We start from the raw sequence: 18,391 nt of genomic DNA on the forward strand, positions 1-18,391 counted from the left end.
TCGGATAAACTGTAAATCCGACCCTTACCGATGTCACATGACCCAGGGGTTATAGATAATCCGTGCCGAGGGATTTAAGTGCATCACGTCAGCACAGATGACTGTGCCAGGCGGTGATGATGTCGCAGCCGGTGTGTGCTTCTCCGTCCTGTTATTGTCGTTGACCATCTTTGCAATCCGTTTTTTCCCCCTCCAGACTTCTGCAAGATGGCCGCTGTAATCAAGGCAGTTAATGCAAAGATCCGTTCCAACAAGGTTCTGGACTATGTCTGCTCAACACGTAAGTGCGCCCCGGCCTTTTCGATTTTGCCTTTCCCCCATGCACGACCGAAATCGGCGAACCCCAGTAAGATGTCTGGACATGGGTGGACGGAATGTCGCGTGGAGGGAATACTCTGATACATAGGGGACGACTTGGAGTGTTTTGAATGCTGCCGTGATACTGTGATGATATCTGGAACCAAAAAAAAAAATACGAGTAGCGAAGAAATGTCAACTAACAGCAAACCTTGCCTCCAGATTTCTGGGGCCCCGTCTCCAACTTCGGTATTCCCGTTGCAGCTGTGATGGACACGCAGAAAGACCCGGAAATGTACGTTTGATTCACTCCTATTCTACACTTCCATTTATTGCTTGATAAGCTGTTGCGTCCGTTGCAATGGTAGCTTTTCGTCGTTCCCCCCCGAAATACATGGAACAATCGAGCTGACCCCGCTGACGCAACGCAATATAGTATCTCTGGCCAGATGACCGGTGCTCTTGTGATCTACTCTGCTACTTTCATGCGTTACTCTCTCGCCGTCACCCCAAAGAACTATCTCCTCTTCGCCTGCCACGCCATTAACTTTTCCGCTCAGTGTGTCCAAGGATACCGTTATCTGAACTACTGGAAGTATGTGGACATTTTGCTTTTATATCAGTTTTTTTTTTTTTTCCTTTCGTGAAAGGGAGTCTCTTACTAACATGGTTTAATTCTCTTCAGCTGGGGAGGCCGGGAAGCTCAACTTGGCGAACAGGCTGCGCAGGAGGGGAAAAAAGCTACTGAGGCAGGCGCCTAGTGTGGTTCACTTTGTGGCCCGGGGAGGCCTTGATGTGGATCATCGTGTTTTTATATATTCCCACTAGACACTACCTAGAGAATGTAAAGTGATTGTGATCAGTTGCAGAGGCATTTAACATGCCTCTCATTGCGTATGCACTGGGTACTTGGATAGCATTTGCATCGGGAGGGGGGAATGCTGGTTGTAATTGTGGTGCAATGTTATAAATGACATATTTCTCACTCTGGAAGTAAATTCATTCATTAGATTGTTATTAAACATAGCCATGACCTTGTGTCCTACAGTGACTGGCCTAGAGGGTTTCCGCGTATTACGCCAGAGTAGTCCTGAGATAGAGTATAAATCACCCACCTGAGGGATCAGGTTAAGCGTGTTTGTATATATATATATATATAGATAGATAGATACATATATATGTATTCATTCTCGGGGCTATCTAGTAGCATGTCCATTGTAAACAAGTCGTGGTATATTAAACAGGTCAGCGGGGAAAAAGGGTTTCATCTAAGTTCTTGTATCCCAGGCTATTGTATTGAGGAGCTGGAGCCACGTTCTTTACGCCGGGGCTCTAAAAAAAAGGCAAACAACGGCAAAGAAGAGTCTAATGTAACAAGTTGCCGTACACACATCATGAGTCACAGTATCCTGGAGCCTTGACATTGTCGCCATTGATCCAGTTATCGAGTGTCAACGAGGTAGTATATATGCAGCAGACAAGACCAAAGCAGGCAAGTCCTATGTCTGCAATTTTCTGTCGTCTGGATCGCGCGCAGGCTTTAAAATGCAGCAGAGGCTATAAGACAGGGGTTAGTTAGGCTGAGTGACGGGGGAGATATCCTGGAGTGAAGTCATACCGGGTACACGTAGATTAGAGGAACGCAGGCAAAGCTGCCAATAAGCGAGACAAACTTGTCGAGGTCTTCTGCCCCACCCCATGCAACGAATGCACAGATCATGACAAGGAAGAACCGGAAGCAATTCTTTTGCCATTTGATGCGAGGGTTATACTTCCCACTGCGGGTAAATAGTTCGTTTTCCATGATACGGATAGCGGGGAAAAGCTGAAGAGGCGTACTCAAAAGAATTGCCAAAGAGTAAAGGAATTGGACAGCGTTGACAAATTTGCTGTCTTGCGGGAGGTTGAGAATAACAACAGTCTTTGTTGCGGATCCATACGCTGCGTAACTGAGAGCACCGGCCGAGAGGAAGACGATTGTGATTATAACCATTACACCAGCCAGGACACCGGCGAATTGTTGGGGGTGTTTCATAGATTCCTGAATAGGAATGATGAGACCAATTCCCTCATAGGTGAAAATCGCAGTTCCTATAAACAGAGTCCACGTAGACGGGTTGAATGAGACAATATCCGCAATGCCACCTTGTGCGGATATCGTAAAAATGTCATAGTAGAAGAGATATATAAGACCAAGCAAGATGAATAAATCTGCAATGAGCGCAGTGAAACCGAGTTTGCTAATGTCTCGGATCAACGAGAGCGGGAGGAAAATGACGAGTTGCATCAAGACCATGAACTTGATGTCAATGAAAGACTTGCACTTGCTAACAGCAAGGACAAAAGCTTGCAGATTTTCGGCGGTAAATACGATATAAGCGGACACAAAACCCAGTTGGCTTAGTACAATCGATCCAAGAATAATCCGACGCATATGCTTTCCGAAGAGCGCACCACCAATGTCACCGAATGAACCGTCGATTTTGAGTCGCGTATTCACTAGGAGAATGAAGCAGTAATAGCTGAGTAATGAAACTGCAAGGAGTACCAAACTGCTGAACAGCATGCCTCCATTTAAAAACGCCCTTGGTAGGAATAAAACTCCAGTCCCCACAAATGATTTGAGAAGAAGTAAGGCAGCGCCAGTCCTGGTGTTGGTTCCAGTTCCTCCGCGAGGCTTGCGTTTTCTTCTGCCCGGCGTCCCTGGGCGAAGGAGGGCAGATTCTTCGCCTGGTTCTGCGCCTTCCGCCTCATCCCAAGTGTCGGAAGAGAAGTATTCGTCGGGCCCAAGAACTTCATCATCCTCCTCGAGCTCTTCGCCAGCGAAGTGGCCATAAAGGGTTAAGAACTCTAAGAAGCTGGTTGTGGGAAGTTGAGGTTGAGCGAACGGTATACGTGCTCCTGTGCCGTCCCCTGGGTGAGGGCTTCCGGCGGCTCGGCGCAAGTAGTCTCTCCGAAAGCCCCCAGGCACACGAATGGTATTGATGTTCATAGTATCATCCTCTGGAACCGGCCGGTTGAGGCTAAAGCTCCTGCTTCGCAGAGGTTTTCGCACGGAACCTCCTGCGTCAGCATCCTCGGCCCATCGGTAAACTTGTCTAGTAATATCGCCCCCTTGAAGCTGTAAGCTCGAAAATTCGTCATCTGCAACGCTCGCAACATCCCCCGAGGATTGCGTGTCGCGACCCTCAAAAGGCTGCACCAAATGTCTTTTTACAACCTCAGGGTCTTCGTACGGACCCGCAGAGTATTCCGACCCTTCTCTCCAAGGCTTGTTATCAAACGAACCGTAATTTGACTTGGGCTGAATATTCTGGGGAAGAGCAGGAGACGCAGTACGTCTGGGTGAAGTTCCTAGCCGTGGGGGAGATCGACCAAGGGTATCTTGAAGAGCAGAAGCAATCATTGACTGCCCAGGACCAGGTAGAGACGAAGGGTTGTCGACTCGACGAAGATCTTGTACAGTGTCTGTAACTTGCACGGCTGGGATTGGTATCTGTCTAGATGGGAATGAGCTCGATAGCGAAGGTACTGGGGACGCCAGCCGGGCGATCGAAGCTTGTCTGACGGAGGCGTCTGGAGCTGGAGACCCTGAACGCTGGATGCAGGTGGTTATCGGAGATGGCCGACAATTCTGGGATGCGGACCCCTCTCCATTATCATACTCTCTGGGAGACGACATATCGCTGAGAAGTAGATTATATCTCCAGAGAGGCTAAGAATAAATTCATCCAACTCAATAACTCGTTGCCCAGTTGGAGATTTGTTATCGAATTGTGGCAGGACACTTAGGAGAACACTGCCAGTCGTCTTAGGAGGGCCAAAGAAAATCGAATTGCTCGCAACTGACACTATAATACTTTTTAAAGACAATCCCCTGTCAGCGGTAATGCCAGAACTAGTGAGGGGACGTCGTGATAATCACAGGAGTGAGGTTATATCGTCTGGAGTCGTGGGACGAAGGCGGTGGGGTTTGCACTGTTTGCACCGCCCTGGTCTTAGCACATGAGGTCATTGCTCGCCCTGCACCAAGTCGGACTCAGACTTCAATTTCCTCTCGCGCGAGATTTTGGCGTCGTCGCTGGCAGTCAACAGTTATGTATTGACTTCTGCTGCTAAAGAATTATTGATTCAACCCTCCAATTGCGGTTCTGAGACTCTGCTGGGGCATTGTCCTTGGTTCATGCCATTGAGTTCCCCCTGCATATCTCATCTTGTTTGGGTGAAAGCGTGGGGTATAGGCCATCTGATAAAAGGCATAGGAGGTGTATTCGATGAATAGTCTGCGAGGCAAAGGTGCCTCAGAGTCGTTGTCTCGGAGGAGGCCTAACTTCTCCACTCGTACGCCACAAGAAGATGAGTCTAGATTGGCACCAAATGATTCTTTGAGCGCGTCCCCTGTGGAAACGACTAGGCTACTTAATTGGCGGTCTGGTCTATCAGCTCAGTCCTACGGACCGTTAGACTCTGCTCATTCTGCAACAGAACCTAGCCGTCATTCATCTCGTTCGAGTATTCTGGGCTCTCTTTCGCATTGGTGGCATAGATCGGAATACAATGGAGGGCAAGATCATCCGGGGGGAGGAATCTCGCGGCACCTCTCCCTTCCAGCAGGTCCTCTCTGGGATACCAGTGTCGACCGTAAAGAGGGCAATGGCCAGAAATACCGCGCGCCTGATAGTTCGAATAAGCTTGGAACCTTTTCTGGGGTCTTTGTCCCGACGAGTCTGAATGTGTTGAGTATTCTCATGTTCCTTCGGTTCGGTTTCATCCTTGGGCAGGCTGGCCTTCTAGGAATGATAGGTAATTTAGTCTATCTTTACCATTATATCTGTGAAGATTGCTAACCATCTTCTCAAGGGTTACTCGCGGCTTCATACACCATCAATTTGGTAACTACTATGTCTCTGTCTGCCATTGCAACCAACGGGACAGTTAAAGGCGGAGGGGCCTACTACCTGATATCTCGTTCACTAGGCCCCGAATTCGGTGGCTCTATCGGTATAGTATTCTATCTCGGTTATGTGCTTAATACGGGCATGAATGCGGTGGGTTTGGTTGACTGCTTCAAACAAAATTTTGGGACAGAGACTGGCACCTGGGCCAACTTCCTTCAGGAAGGCTTTTGGTGGCAGTACCTTTGGGGAACCATTATCCTGGTTCTTTGTACCGGAATCTGCTTGGCAGGCAGCTCCATTTTTTCTCGAGCAAGTAACGGGCTCCTTGTGATTGTCCTTGTGGCAACTTTAAGTATACCGTTGTCCGCTGTCGTCATGAAACCATTTAGCATCCCTAATCTAGGCGTCCACTTCACGGGTGTTCGCCTTAAAACTTTCCTGGAGAATTTGAAACCTAGGCTTACAAAAGGAGCTGATGGAAGCCAAATGCCCGGACGGGAGAACTTTCAGGACCTTTTTGGTATTCTGTTCCCCGCAACTGGGGGCATCTTCGCGTACGTATTCCCTCTGCAACTGAATGATTGGTACGCTTATACGAAATCAGTGGGGCAAGTATGTCCGGCGACTTAAGGAACCCGAGCAAGTCGATCCCAAAGGGAACTCTTTACGGCCTGGCCCTAACATTCGTGACCTACACTCTCGTGATATTTGCAATGGCGGCGTCTATAACAAGAGAATCATTGTACAACAGCGCAAATATCGTCCAAATTGTAAGTTATAGATCGCCCCTTGCTGATATGTTCAAAGTTGTCTCATTGATTTGCAGGCGAATCTCTCAGGCGTCGTTATTCTTCTGGGTGAATTTGCAACAACCTTTTTCTCGGTGTTAATGGGAGTAATTGGTTCTGCCAAACTTCTTCAGGCGATTGCAAAGGACAGCCTGCTTCCTGGTCTGAGTGTATTTGGCCAAGGCACAAAGAAAAACGATGAGCCAATCCACGCGATTATTGTGACATTTGTTGTCGCTCAGCTCACAATGCTCTTCGATATCAACCAAATCGCGTCATTTGTAACCATGACGTATTTGATGACCTTTTTGGTGATGAATCTGGCTTGCTTTCTTTTAAAAATAGGATCTGCTCCTAATTTCCGACCATCGTTTCACTATTTCAACTGGCAAACAGCTGCAGCGGGGGCTGTGGTCTGTGGAGCTAGTATGTTCTTTGTCGACGGAGTCTATGCCACAGGTTGCTTCGGAATTTTAATCATGCTTTTTCTGTTGATCCACTACACGTCGCCCCCAAAGCCGTGGGGTGATGTGAGTCAAAGCTTGATTTACCATCAAGTGCGTAAGTATCTACTCCGTCTGAAGCAAGAACACGTCAAGTTCTGGAGACCCCAGATTCTCCTTTTTGTAAACAACCTGGATGGTCAGTTTAAGATGGTTTCCTTTTGCAATTCCCTGAAAAAGGGTGCCTTGTTTGTACTTGGCCACGTTTTAGTCACTGATGACTTTTCAACTGCTGTTCCTGAAGCGCGACGTGAACAGATCGCGTGGACCAAGCTCGTTGAGAACTCAAAGGTTAAAGCTTTCGTCAACATCGCAGTCTCCCCCACGGTTGAATGGGGAGTTCGCAATGTCGTCTTGAATTCTGGATTGGGAGGAATGAGACCCAACATAGTGATCATTGATCAGTTTCGCAAAGGACAGTCACTGGCCGAGACGTTGCATGGCCATCATAGACGTCATTCGCAGCCGTCTCTTCCTGACCCGCACCAGCCCGATGTGAGCTGTAAAACATATGTGACGGTATTGGAAGATCTCTTGTTCAAGCTGCGTATAAATGTCGCCGTTGCAAAGGGATTCGAGTATTTGGAGCTCCCTGGTGAACAAGGGGACAAAACCAAGAAGTACATCGATCTTTGGCCTATCCAGATGTCTGCGGAGCTTGGGGCGAACACCGAAACTAAAAAGAACGTCTTGACAACGAATTTCGACACCTACACTCTGATTCTCCAGCTTGGCTGCATTCTAAATACGGTACCGTCTTGGAAGAAAGCGTACAAGTTGAGGGTAGCAGTGTTTGTTGAGTACGAAACAGATGTTGAAGACGAGAGAAAACGAGTAGAGGCTCTTCTTGAAAAGCTGCGAATTGAAGCCGAGGTCTTGGTGTTCTGGCTTGCCTGTGGTGACTTGAAAGCCTACCGTGTCCTTGTGAACGGTGATTTCTCTGTGGAAACTCAAGATACCCGGGAAAACATCCATGCAATCATGAAACATGAAGATTGGTGGCGGGATATCCAACAAGTTCGGAAGGATTCAGACGAGAGTTCGAACCTTAGCATCCCCAGCTGGACTGGAAAATGGCAGGAGGGGGCCCCTGCGCTCGATGTATCTGGCGAAGAACAGAGACCAGGGCGACAGAAATCGTTGACTGGCGGGTTGAAAAGGTTGATGCAGTCTTCCAAACGACGGCGGTCAATTTCTAGCTTCAGAAGCCTGGGGGGCGTTAATTTGGGCATGCAAACGCACCGCTTACTGGATGCTTTTGTTGAAGACGATAGCACTGCAAGTGAAAGTAGCGATGACAGCGACTTTGAGAATTATCTGAGCGACGAAGAGGAAGGAAATACAAGCGCGCATAAAGCTCCTCGCAAGGAAGGCAATCAAAGAGATGATGCAGCATCAGATGCGGTACCAGGAGCCTTCCCACGGGGTACCCCGGAGCATAATGTTCCGACCATCTTTGCCGCTGATGAAACGGAATCTCCCAGATCTCAACCCAGTACAAGGCGTCCAGATTTGACCCGCTCGGCGTCATGTAATCGATTCAGTTCTTCCCCCATACCCGAGCCTCGGGTCAATACTGACGAGGGTGCTGGGCCGTCTATTATGTTCGCTCCAACTTCGTCACCTCCACGGTCATCAAGAAAGATAGATTCAATCTATAAGCGGCGTTCCTCGTCAGGAACATTCGAACGAGGAAGCGCGTCCGGATACCCCCAACAGGCCTCTGTCCCGCTATCTTTTAATGACCTGCCTAGTCGCGCGCAACATCTCATATTGAACGAGTTGATGGCTAGACATAGCAAGGATACCGCAGTGATTTTTACAACCCTCCCATCACCACTCGAGGGTACTGCTGACAGTGAATCTGACAGTCAGTCTTACTTGAGCGACTTGGATGTTTTATGGCAGGGACTACCACCTTGTCTGTTAGTTCATAGCAACAGCATGACGGTGACGTTGAACCTATAATGACTTATGATTGGTATATACATACAATATGAGAAGCAGATAGATGTGAATATAATTTGATGTGCAGCTTCCTTCCGTTCTTGATAGTTTCCTGCCGCTTTAGCAGTACAGTATATAAGAGATATATAGGAGAGAGATCCAACTAGGCAAGAAGGAAATATCGAAACGTAACTGTCTGAACCTGAAATACAACCTTTGACCCTCCAATTCTGATATCCAAGAGTAAGTTCTTGATATTCAGATCTGCTGAGTCTAGTTAGCGAACAAGTAAACTTGAAATAAGGCTGTGGCGTCGAAAGCTTGTTCTATTGTTGGTCAGTTGTTTCTACAGTTAAAACACGAGAGAAAAGTCCATTAGACTAAAGAGAAGGAATATATGCTCAGAAAACATTCCGCGAGTTAGGACTCTCCCCGGAAACGAGGTCTTCGCTGGAGATATTGCTGTCATTCGACGACGGCCCGCGATGACTCTCGATATCCTCGAACTTGGTCACAATATCCGTGGTAACCACCACATCCTTGGATCCGCCGACGATCTGCTTGTTGCTCCCAGTTGGATCCTTGAAACTGTCCAGCTCCTGCCAGCCCAGCTCGTCCTCGAGTCCAAACGTCTTGCTTCCACAGTACGCATTGGACTGGAATTGCGGGTGGTTCAGGGGCATCGATCGGTTCGTGCCATAGGCTACTCGGGCGATTGAATCGTGGTGATAGATGGGGGTTGAGGTTTTCTTGGAGGAAAGCCCGAGACGTTGCAGGACTCTTTCCATGAGAGGTCGGATGGGTGGCACGCAGCCTACGACGATGACGATCCAGGCTTCCGTTGAAGCCCAGATCAGGAGATCCGGCTGTGCCCCTTGAGGAGGTGAGGGAAGAAGATTAGCTCGCAAAGCACGGGGAAACGGGAAATCCTTTCGATCTCGCTATATCAACATACAGGTAATATCTGATGTCAATGTTAACGCCTTGAGCTCGTGTGTTTTGATGGCGGAGCAAACTGCGGCTCTGTGACGGGACCCAAGGTCTTATCAGCACAAGCTACATAAGAAGAAGAAGAAGAAGAAGAAGAAGAAGGACGCGGTATAGGTACGCACTCACATCCAGCCTAAGCCCATGAGCACAGACAAGGCGATTTTGATTCGGGGTTTCATCTGGAGTTTCCAAAACAGATGGATTGGATAGGCCGCTAAGAGGGCATCCAGGAAGGTGTTGAAGCCTGCATCGTTAGCAGGCCCGCCGCCGCCGGCCTTGGAGAGATGGCATGAAGGAAAGAAGAGCCGCACTCACTGGCTTGGAAGAAAGAATAGTTCTGGTTAATCTTGCGTCCAGGATCACAGGTTCCCTCGAGAGAGTCATCCCATAGTTTCTGCATCGGGGTGCACTGGCCTAGAATGGTCCCGAGCACTGCAATGTTAATTGCGGCGCCGAGAACCCCAAGAATGATTAAAAGCCAGGGCTTTGTCTCATGCCGACCGCGGATTTGGATCAGAAAGGCTAGGATTGCAAGTTTGCCCAGCATGCTTGCCATGATGGCGAGCAGTTGGAAAACCCACGACCATTTCAGGGCCTTGACTTGTTGCGCGTGCGAGAGCTCAGCCATATGATGGCCCATGCCCGAATCCACGGAGAATTGAAGAAAAATCTGGCCGACAACCTCGGTGATCTGCTCGGTGAAAATCAGCACACACCAGAACGAAAAAGATCCTCCAACCTGCGACATAAGATACTTACCACAGTCAGGGTGGCCACTGCAAAATCCCATCGAAACCGAGCCACGACTTTCCAGTTGCTCACAAACCGGAGCGTAAAGAATACTAACCCAAGGCATGTCTCCGTCCAGGAAACCGCCAGGATCATGGCAGATCTGTTGCTGGACATCTCGAAAAGGGGGCATCCACAGCGGGCAGCCTACCGCGTGGACTCTTTACGATATGGGAACACAGATACGGGGCAAGATGCAACAACCATCGCACAGGAAAAGAGAAGAAGGAGAAAACGAGCTGATGGGATGGCCCTCATATGCTTAGCAGCACTAGAGATGCGATCCTTCTTTGGACCCCAGAAGGATCTTGCAGCGTGTAGGGGTTGTTGATTTCTTCATTCTCTTTTGCCACGGGCAGCAGCACGCATTCTAATCCCAGAAACCTATAGAGTCCATCAAACACTGAAGGAATCACATCCAAAAAAAGGGGGGGGGGGGGGGGGTTCTCCTGTAATATCATCCAACTCTGCCAATATTGGAACGCAATTATACACTTTGGTGGTTGTTCCTGACGTAGACTTGGAACCAACGGCTCTCCACCTTGGGAACAAGAAGCTCCAAGTTGATCAAGAGCCAATCCTGTAGATCCAACCCGTTAACTACCAAGTACAGCAGCAGTGGTGTGGTTTCCAACAGGGTTGCCAGGGCGGGGGGAAATGAGAACTAAACGTAGGCCCCTGGAAGCAAAAAAAAAAAGACAAAAGGCGCCTGTCCTTGAAACAGGCTGCAAGATAACGCAAAGCCTTTCTCCGTGTCTACAGGAGAGCCGAAGGAAGAAAGAAATTTATTCTATACATAGTGATTCCGTTGACCCGAAAAGTCACCAAAGAATGAAACCGCTGATGGTGCGTCGTCGGGCGTCATCCAGCACTCATCCAGCTCTGGATTCCCCAAATCTCTACAGAATTCTCCGAGTCGATCCGATACGAGTAACCAATTGGCCAGCCCTTTCTGCGTATAATGAATGGGCCGAGTAACAACTGGAGGAGGCACGGAGTACTGGTGCACGGCGACCCCAGACTACCACACCACAGTCCCCGCGTGGAACCCCGAAATCTAACGAATATACTCTGTAGGTAAATTCCGTTGTGCAGATGGCATTCAATGATACGTGCGTGGCAATTAACATAACGTGTCGATCTTTGCAAGAATATACTGGTGTACGTGGATTCTCAGGTCTACGGAATACTGGTTGGTGTAGTTGAGCAGGGATATCTGCGACTTAGCTTGCTTTCGATCATCTTGACCGCAACTTTTTATAGCCGATAGCCGATAATAGGACCTCAAGAAGGGACATGCATTACGATAGCCCGTCGAGCTTTGTTTTTGGGGGAAGGGGGAAGGGAACGTCCCTTGGGTTGTTCCCTCCAGGGACAGAAAGTAGGGCTCTGGACCTCTACTTGAAACTAGCTAAGAGCAGGTATAAGCCGCCGCTATTAAGGCTTACTTGAAATCGGCCGATATAGTTAGTAGTAGTAGTAGTAGTAGTAGTAGTAGTAGTAGTAGTGGCTTCGGAGTATTATTCTAAATTCTTTCAAGTATGTAAGAACATGCTTCCTCTATTAGCGCAGGTAGAAGGTAGGCTTTGGTGGGCTGTACTCTGGTTTGAAAGGATCACTAGGGACCCTGGTATTTACTCTCCTTTTATGAGGTATCTACGGCTGGAGAAAGATAGAGCAAAGATAATTATAATAAGATGAGGGTGAAATAGTACCACGCGTCGTCAAGTCCACCTCACCGGCAACTCTTGATGTGAAATTATAAATTAGTTAAAGCGCTGAATTACGTTGACTAACTACTGGACTCAAGAGTTTTCCCACTTAATTTAGGAGAGACCTGCAGCCTGGAGGAAATTCCTATTGTGCAGCCAGATTCTGATCTCCTTGCCCTTCAGATAAAAGGGAATGCAGAGCAGATAAACGGCCACATTGATGGTGGCCACCGTCATGAACACCTTCAACACACCACTGGCGGTGATGAAGTCGTTGATCACCCATGTCCAAATCCACGCAATGCAGCTTTTCATGACTGCAATGGTAATCATAATCTCAATGGAGAGCTATAACATGGTTCATACGATTAAACTGGAGACCGTCACACGAGCCAAGATTGGGGGAGGCGGGGGTTTCATACCTCTTTGTGGCAATCTAGGGCATAGTTCATTCCCAACGTAGTGCCCATTTGACTCCCCACCGACAAGATACCAGCACCCACAATAGGCATCACCCAGTGCATTTGGTGTTGGTATGCGAGCGCGAACCAAAGCGCTCCAAAGAACGTGAAAAACGCCGCCAGGAGACAGGTGGGCAGACGCATCTCGGGCTCTCGGATGCCATGGTTTCGCTTGGTGAAAAACGTTGCAATCCAGTCCCCACCGGGCCCGGAGAAAAACACTCCAAAGAGCGAGCCGACGAAAGGGGAGAGGAAGAAAAGACCCTGGTTTCGGGAATTGAAACCATATGGAGGAGGGGCAAAGAGCTGGGCAACCGTGGCACCCAGGATCACATTCCAGCTGAGCGCCAACCCGTAAACGAAGCAAGACCAAACCACTGTAGGATAGGCTAAGAGTACAAACGGCCGCAAAAAGACATGAAGCAGGTTCACATCTGGGTCTCCATGGCTCCAGAACTTGAGCTCTTCCACGAAGCTCCGCTTAGGGACAGTGCTGGTCTCTTCGATCAAGGCCTGCTCCTTCTGGCAGTTGGAGAACTCACTGGCTGAAGGGGCAAGGAAAGATTGTGGGCGAGGTCCGGTGTATCGGGTTTCGGGCATGAAGAAAAACATGCAGATCAAATTCGTGAAAATAAAGATGGCTACGATCCAGAAGGCCCAGTCCATCCCCAGGGCCTGCACAATCAACCCCGAAAACATCGGGCCCAGCTCGTTGCCCCCGAGGACGGCCAGTCCATAGATCGCGACCAACTCGCCGCGGTTATGTAAGAAGAACATATCAGTCACGGTCGAAGGCACGAGGGACTCAATTGGTGCTTGGAAAGCTCCCAGGAAAGCGCGTCCAACAATAAAAACGAGATAAGTCTTGTTCGAGGCAATAGCTAGCCAGATACAGGCAATGCCCATGAGCAAGTTCGAGAAGATATAGATCGGACGACGACCATACTTCACAGCAAAAGGCATCCAGACACAGTTCCACACGCCTTGGTTTATCAAAGTAGCACCATTCGCGTATGTCAATGTCTGGAGGGATTTGCCAAAGGTCACAGACAACTGTTCCATGCCTAATGTGATCATTAAAAAACAGATTGGTTGAGTGATAGAAGGACAAAAGTACGTACCGGCTGCCATGATGGGACCCGTAATCGCACCCATAAAAGCATACCAACAGCCATTGAAGAAAACCAAGTTCTTCTTCAAGGCTGGCCAGCGCAGAGGATCATTGGGGTCATTAACTGAAGGCTGCGGTACTAGCAGCATGTGCGAACCACGCTTGGTACGATGTCTTAACTGATGAAGTCGATCAGAAGCCGCTCCGTGCTGGGGAGCGTCGTCAAATAGAACCTCGGTTCCAGGTGCGCCATTGAAGTATTCTCCGACTCCATCACCGGACTCGTGACGCTGCATTTCTGCCATCAGGAAGATGGTCGTGGGATACCTCCAATTGATAACAAAAGGAAGCCTGACGCGGGGTTCAGTAGGAAGAAAAAAACAGAATCAAGCGACTTTGAACGGCATTGTATCATGGAACTAGGTGGACGACTCCTTTTTAAAAGGTTCGGAGCCGTTATGCACCAAATCCTTGCAATGGCTACTGTCAATCATTTGCAAATGCCGAATCACCAGCATGATTGTCTCTGGGAGAAGGAGGGGGGATAGCTGGTTGTCGTAATAACAGCCATGGTGCGTATAGAAACTACACTGACCAGCTTCACCCCTCCACCACCCGATAACTAACTGTCCGGAATCCAATAACTATAGTATGCACTGTGGATTCTCCGGTAGTCTGAAGTTTTCTAGTTCCGTTTTGATTACGTCTGCTATAGCCTCCAAGACTGTCGGAATTTGAAAGATGAGTTTATTAACCCTAATTGGTTGCAGTAGTAACCCTGTTGAATCCTTTAGAGCCCGATACCTACACAATGATGGTAAGTCGGCTCTTTCTATCCTTTGCACCGGGGGTTTCTCTTACTGATATTGGACGTCGTAACTATCCACGGGGCTGCTGACTTCTGGGCTTGGTTGATGAGGAGAGAGAGAGAGGAGAGAGATTTAATACCTCTCCCATGCACTCAACGGTTCGCATTAGTTCTATTACCGGATTGCGTAGTCTCAGAGACGCCCAAGTCCTACTCTGCTATAAGCCTACTATAATTGGGATACGCGTCTACGACACACGCGTGGTATAAAGGAACATAACGACTAGAGACTGAAGATATTTGAGCAATGGGTTTCTTATTGAGCTTCTAGCGACTTAATCAAAAGCCGCCGGGTAGAAAACTATAATCCTGCAAGAGGAGGTAACTTGGCATGTATCCAAGACCCTAAGTCGGCGTAGAATTCACCATTCCCGGACGGACCAAAAACCTGTATTTATGAAAGCAAGTCCTTAGATGGCATCTCTCTCCACCTTCTCCTTGAGTCGTCTAATCTGGGGAGCCAGGTCGCTCGCCTCGTTGGAGTTGATGCTGGCCGCGATAATAGGACGGCCCACACCGCATGCTCGACCGATCGAAATCTTGCTGGGCAGGAAAACGTACGGCACGTTCTTATCCTCGCAGAGGAGGGGGAGGTGCATGACGATTGCAAGGGGAGTAGTATCTCCGGCGAGGACGACGAGCTCGGAAACGCCGCGGTTCACAGACTTCGTGGCTGGAAAAAGAGTTAGTTGGGAAAGGTAGTAAGAGGGGACGATCAAGGCAACTAACCTTCGTTTGCTCCTTTCTTCACCTGCCGGTAATGGGTACCCTGCTGCAAGAGATCCAAGATCTCCTGGGCAAGGGCCTCGTCGGCCATTGGCCAAGCTGTGTGTTGTAAATTATGTCAGGTAACAGAGAATCTGAAGCCAGAGGGGATATTATTGCCTTACCTGCGTTTTCAGAAGCGTTCTCCATTGTTCCTTTGCAAATAGGCTCGCCTAGAAAGGTTCACGGCCTCTGTATGGCCTTAAGTGGATGGGCTGGGGGTTGTCAAGTGGACAAGAATATGATTGACAAGTGCGTAGTTGAAGGAGGATTTTTTTTTTTTTTTTTGCCCATGAGGGATCGGAATAAGAGTAAATCCGACCGGCCGGCTGATTTGAAACGTGACTCAACCGATTGTCGGAATTACTATGTTCCGTTCACTATTTCCTAACTGGGACTAGGTCCATTTGACACCTTGCCCTAGATACCTCACAGCTCTGGAGTATTCCCAATCGTTACAAGCTGAACCAAAATACTGCATGCCAGAGCATTCCAAGGCTTCATGCCGTGTTCGAGTCCATAGTATGTATTAGGAGTTACGAGTGGCCTAGCCTTCCTACCTCGAAAGTACAGATAGGGATCTGGTAGATAACAGGTGGAGGGTTCCAATAAATTACCAGCTATTTGGCCAGTGGCTAGCAAAAGTTGAGTTCGGGATACTCAAGCTGCTATGGTAAAGATGGTACCTATTAGTGATATATATACTGAAATGTTCTACCTGGTCATGCAGAACCAATGAAGATATTGACGATATCTGATAATGTAATTAAGATCCCTGCATTTACCGATGCAACAAGGGCAGGAAAGCTTGTATCCCACCGACGGGGAAAAAAAAGTCTTAAGAGTCGCTTTTGAAGGGGGACAAAGTATAGTGGCGCCCCGATAATTGGAAATCAATTTTGTTCCGTGGGAGTATTCACCTTGGCCATATGGATAATACGCTCTTGGCTGTCATTGAAAGTGTCTTGTAGTATCGAAGTCCCCATTCCTAAACTCGGCTTTTTCCTGCCTTTGGCGCCGTTCGCCTTCACTTTCTGAAGCTCGTGTGTATCTTCAGTCGAAGCCTTGTATCCCGAGTGTGCACTGGATCCGAACCGGCGGAAAAGGGGCAACGGCCGAAGAGACGAGAGGGAACCAGCTACCAGAGCGAGATTGAACTCAATAGTCATCCAGTATAAGGATGAAGACGACTCATCTGTGGACGGCAGTTAGCCTGGGATACCTAACGCATGGGGGAATAAAGCTTGTAGTGTAGGTAAAGGGACTCGTACAGGTCAGGTCCGTAGTGCCTTTACGCAAATAATCCAGCGTACTGAATCGCACGATGGGAGCAATACAGGCAATTATACCGGATCCGAAAATTATCATCAAAGCAACGATTTTCCTCATGGGCATGTTTAGCCGGCATAGAATCGGCATTGGTGCAACCAATATGATTAAATCGCCCACGAAGATAAGTACTGCTTGGTATAGTACAATCTGGAACAGTTTGAATTGACTGTAGCATTTACCATTCGTTATGGTCAAGTCATAGGCAGCCCTGTCATGTCACCAGTTAACTAGATGCATGTACGAATAGTTCTTGGGGGTCAAGGGGTTACTACCTTGGAGGGTCACATTGAAAAGCCAGAACGAAAGAGCCAGATACAGAAAATAAAACATGGAAGATCATTAAACATAGAGTGAGAGTATGAAGCCAGGCTGATGTCGAGCAATTTTTATTAGCCTGTGAACTAATAAGGATGTGAGATGAGGGCAGAACCAACTTTTAATAAATATCCGTCGTAGGAATAAAAGCAAGCTGATTTTCACCGACAATGAGGCATAGAGATACAGACACATTGCCACATAGTAAAGCTATATAGGGCACATGGTGGTAAAATATTTTAGAAAAGAAGACGGACACAAGGAGGCATTGTTGAGCTTACCCTGAGCCAAGTTGCGCGGTCCTCTGGAGACACGTTTACGAAGTGTTGTCCCTCTCCATAGTAGACAACAGCAATGCCCAACCCGTTGAAAGCCTGCGTAACGACCTTTATAATGCCTACCTGTTAGTGTTTCTGATCAAAATTGAAGACGCGACGTGGGACATACCAATGCAATGCAGACCGCGGCGTCATCCAATCCAAAGACCTTGACTACAATGCCTCTTGTGTAAAGCTGCGAAAGACGTTAGCCGATGCGAAGTACTTGACAAGGGCTTTTGATATCGAGCAACTGCTATAGCGGTGGACCCTTACCCTCAAGCCACAAACGATCAAAGACAGCAGTCCTGTGCCAATGATCAGACCATATGTCAGCGACTGCTGATACTGCTCGTCTGCTGCCAGGTGATGCGTTCGCTTTTGAATATGCATGATGGTTATTAGAAAGATTACAACTTCCGCTCCATAACAGTATCTTCAACCTAGCGTGAAGTGCTAGGAATTTCATCGGGCTGGATGAAGTTCTTTAATAGTCGAAGATTCTATAGATTTGAACCTCTTGCCCTGTCATATTTGTCCAGCACCGCTTACTCGGCTGTCAAACAGCGATCTCAATTCGATTTACTAGGATTAGTAAATGCACGGACACAACGGTCGACTTGTCATAGCCCTGGTGGTCATGACAGAAAATTACTGTCATGGTCAGTCATGGTCATGACCAGGTGTTTTCAGACGGTCATGACCTGACCGCACGTGATTAGGGTGGGTCTATTAGTAGCCAATAGGGAGTTTCTAAAGTCTTAGGAATAAGATTAGGTAATCAATAACTAACACATAACTACTATATATACTACTATTCCTAATTAGGACTAGCCTTATAGCGCTAACCCGATCAGGCAGGCAAAACGACGATCTGACAACCTGGAAACCGTCATGACGGTCATGACCAAAATTTTGACGGTCATGGTCATGACCGTCATGACCAACCCCAGGCCTAACTTGTCATGTTTAAAACAAAGTTGACTAGGGGCTGCAGGAGAGGAAACCACCACCGTTTACTCCGTACTTCCGGATCGAATCTATGATTGCGGGATATTCATGATTTGCCTGGAACAAAGGAGTGTGTTAGCCCCCTTAGCTGCATGTCAATGCGTTTCTCCTCTTTGTTACTAGTCTACTCTTGCTCTTAAGGTTAATGCTCGAGCCCTCAGCGGATACGTATCATTTTTGCGAGTCAAGAGAACAGTCTTAATGCTGGTTGCCAGTCTCAGGCCAGAAGTTTAAGCTGATCTGTGTTAAACACAAGCAGATCTACCCGAAACTTGTTAAAGTTGTAT

At 48.1% G+C, this 18,391-nt stretch overlaps 7 protein-coding genes across 7 annotated transcripts; 2 read left to right on the plus strand and 5 right to left on the minus strand.

The window, feature by feature from the left end:
• Positions 1-200: 200 nt before the first annotated feature.
• P175DRAFT_0520807 (pyruvate transporter MPC1) lies at positions 201-1,058 on the plus strand (the record flags this gene model as incomplete). Its single annotated transcript, XM_040899165.1, has 4 exons — positions 201-280; positions 520-592; positions 734-892; positions 983-1,058. The coding sequence occupies exons 1-4, from the start codon at positions 208-210 to the stop codon at positions 1,056-1,058; spliced, it is 381 nt and encodes a 126-aa protein (XP_040756367.1). The 5' UTR covers positions 201-207.
• Positions 1,059-1,486: 428 nt separating this feature from the next.
• P175DRAFT_0451152 (putative amino acid transporter) lies at positions 1,487-4,206 on the minus strand. The gene is made up of 2 exons (XM_040894483.1): positions 1,916-4,206; positions 1,487-1,854 (listed from the first exon to the last, which is right to left on the minus strand). Exons 1-2 carry the CDS (start codon positions 3,977-3,979, stop codon positions 1,690-1,692), a joined length of 2,229 nt encoding a protein of 742 aa, XP_040756368.1. The 5' UTR covers positions 3,980-4,206; the 3' UTR covers positions 1,487-1,689.
• Positions 4,207-4,359: 153 nt separating this feature from the next.
• P175DRAFT_0471691 (putative cation chloride cotransporter) lies at positions 4,360-8,526 on the plus strand. Its single transcript, XM_040895100.1, has 4 exons — positions 4,360-5,100; positions 5,158-5,749; positions 5,800-5,965; positions 6,022-8,526. Exons 1-4 carry the CDS (start codon positions 4,572-4,574, stop codon positions 8,452-8,454), a joined length of 3,720 nt encoding a protein of 1,239 aa, XP_040756369.1. The 5' UTR covers positions 4,360-4,571; the 3' UTR covers positions 8,455-8,526.
• A 308-nt stretch (positions 8,527-8,834) lies between these two features.
• P175DRAFT_0428129 (uncharacterized protein) lies at positions 8,835-10,329 on the minus strand (the record flags this gene model as incomplete). The annotated part of the gene is made up of 5 exons (XM_040893289.1): positions 8,835-9,307; positions 9,415-9,416; positions 9,550-9,667; positions 9,739-10,114; positions 10,183-10,329. The coding sequence occupies 5 exons, from the start codon at positions 10,327-10,329 to the stop codon at positions 8,835-8,837; spliced, it is 1,116 nt and encodes a 371-aa protein (XP_040756370.1).
• Positions 10,330-12,340: 2,011 nt separating this feature from the next.
• P175DRAFT_0429288 (putative MFS transporter) lies at positions 12,341-13,801 on the minus strand (the record flags this gene model as incomplete). Its single annotated transcript, XM_040893350.1, has 2 exons — positions 12,341-13,449; positions 13,507-13,801. The coding sequence occupies 2 exons, from the start codon at positions 13,799-13,801 to the stop codon at positions 12,341-12,343; spliced, it is 1,404 nt and encodes a 467-aa protein (XP_040756371.1).
• An 801-nt stretch (positions 13,802-14,602) lies between these two features.
• Positions 14,603-15,303, minus strand: P175DRAFT_0471697 (uncharacterized protein). The gene is made up of 3 exons (XM_040895101.1): positions 15,255-15,303; positions 15,094-15,189; positions 14,603-15,037 (listed from the first exon to the last, which is right to left on the minus strand). The coding sequence occupies exons 1-3, from the start codon at positions 15,277-15,279 to the stop codon at positions 14,775-14,777; spliced, it is 384 nt and encodes a 127-aa protein (XP_040756372.1). The 5' UTR covers positions 15,280-15,303; the 3' UTR covers positions 14,603-14,774.
• A 533-nt stretch (positions 15,304-15,836) lies between these two features.
• On the minus strand, positions 15,837-17,648 carry P175DRAFT_0498082 (uncharacterized protein). The gene is made up of 7 exons (XM_040896429.1): positions 17,370-17,648; positions 17,224-17,289; positions 17,058-17,162; positions 16,896-16,986; positions 16,734-16,830; positions 16,401-16,669; positions 15,837-16,324 (listed from the first exon to the last, which is right to left on the minus strand). Exons 1-7 carry the CDS (start codon positions 17,484-17,486, stop codon positions 16,023-16,025), a joined length of 1,047 nt encoding a protein of 348 aa, XP_040756373.1. The 5' UTR covers positions 17,487-17,648; the 3' UTR covers positions 15,837-16,022.
• Between the last annotated feature and the right edge of the window lie 743 nt (positions 17,649-18,391).

The sequence above is a fragment of the Aspergillus ochraceoroseus genome (assembly GCF_002846915.1).
Source record: "Aspergillus ochraceoroseus IBT 24754 chromosome Unknown P175scaffold_1, whole genome shotgun sequence".
NCBI lineage: Eukaryota > Fungi > Ascomycota > Eurotiomycetes > Eurotiales > Aspergillaceae > Aspergillus > Aspergillus ochraceoroseus.

Bases quoted from the DNA above. Each gene is read 5' to 3' on its own strand.
- P175DRAFT_0498082 (XM_040896429.1), bottom strand. From the start codon at position 17,486: ATGCATATTCAAAAGCGAACGCATCACCTGGCAGCAGACGAGCAGTAT. The intron at 16,670-16,733 runs GTAGTAACCCCT...GTGACATGACAG, and splicing joins TTTCAATGTGACCCTCCAAG to GGCTGCCTATGACTTGACCA. The intron at 16,325-16,400 runs GTACGAGTCCCT...TGCCGTCCACAG, and splicing joins AGGCACTACGGACCTGACCT to ATGAGTCGTCTTCATCCTTA.
- P175DRAFT_0471691 (XM_040895100.1), top strand. From the start codon at position 4,572: ATGAATAGTCTGCGAGGCAAAGGTGCCTCAGAGTCGTTGTCTCGGAGG. The intron at 5,750-5,799 runs GTACGTATTCCC...ATACGAAATCAG, and splicing joins GCAACTGGGGGCATCTTCGC to TGGGGCAAGTATGTCCGGCG. The intron at 5,966-6,021 runs GTAAGTTATAGA...ATTGATTTGCAG, and splicing joins GCGCAAATATCGTCCAAATT to GCGAATCTCTCAGGCGTCGT.
- P175DRAFT_0451152 (XM_040894483.1), bottom strand. From the start codon at position 3,979: ATGTCGTCTCCCAGAGAGTATGATAATGGAGAGGGGTCCGCATCCCAG. The intron at 1,855-1,915 runs GTATGACTTCAC...CCTGTCTTATAG, and splicing joins CTCTAATCTACGTGTACCCG to CCTCTGCTGCATTTTAAAGC.
- P175DRAFT_0471697 (XM_040895101.1), bottom strand. From the start codon at position 15,279: ATGGAGAACGCTTCTGAAAACGCAG. The intron at 15,190-15,254 runs GTAAGGCAATAA...TACAACACACAG, and splicing joins GAACGCTTCTGAAAACGCAG to CTTGGCCAATGGCCGACGAG. The intron at 15,038-15,093 runs GTTAGTTGCCTT...CTCTTTTTCCAG, and splicing joins GAAGAAAGGAGCAAACGAAG to CCACGAAGTCTGTGAACCGC.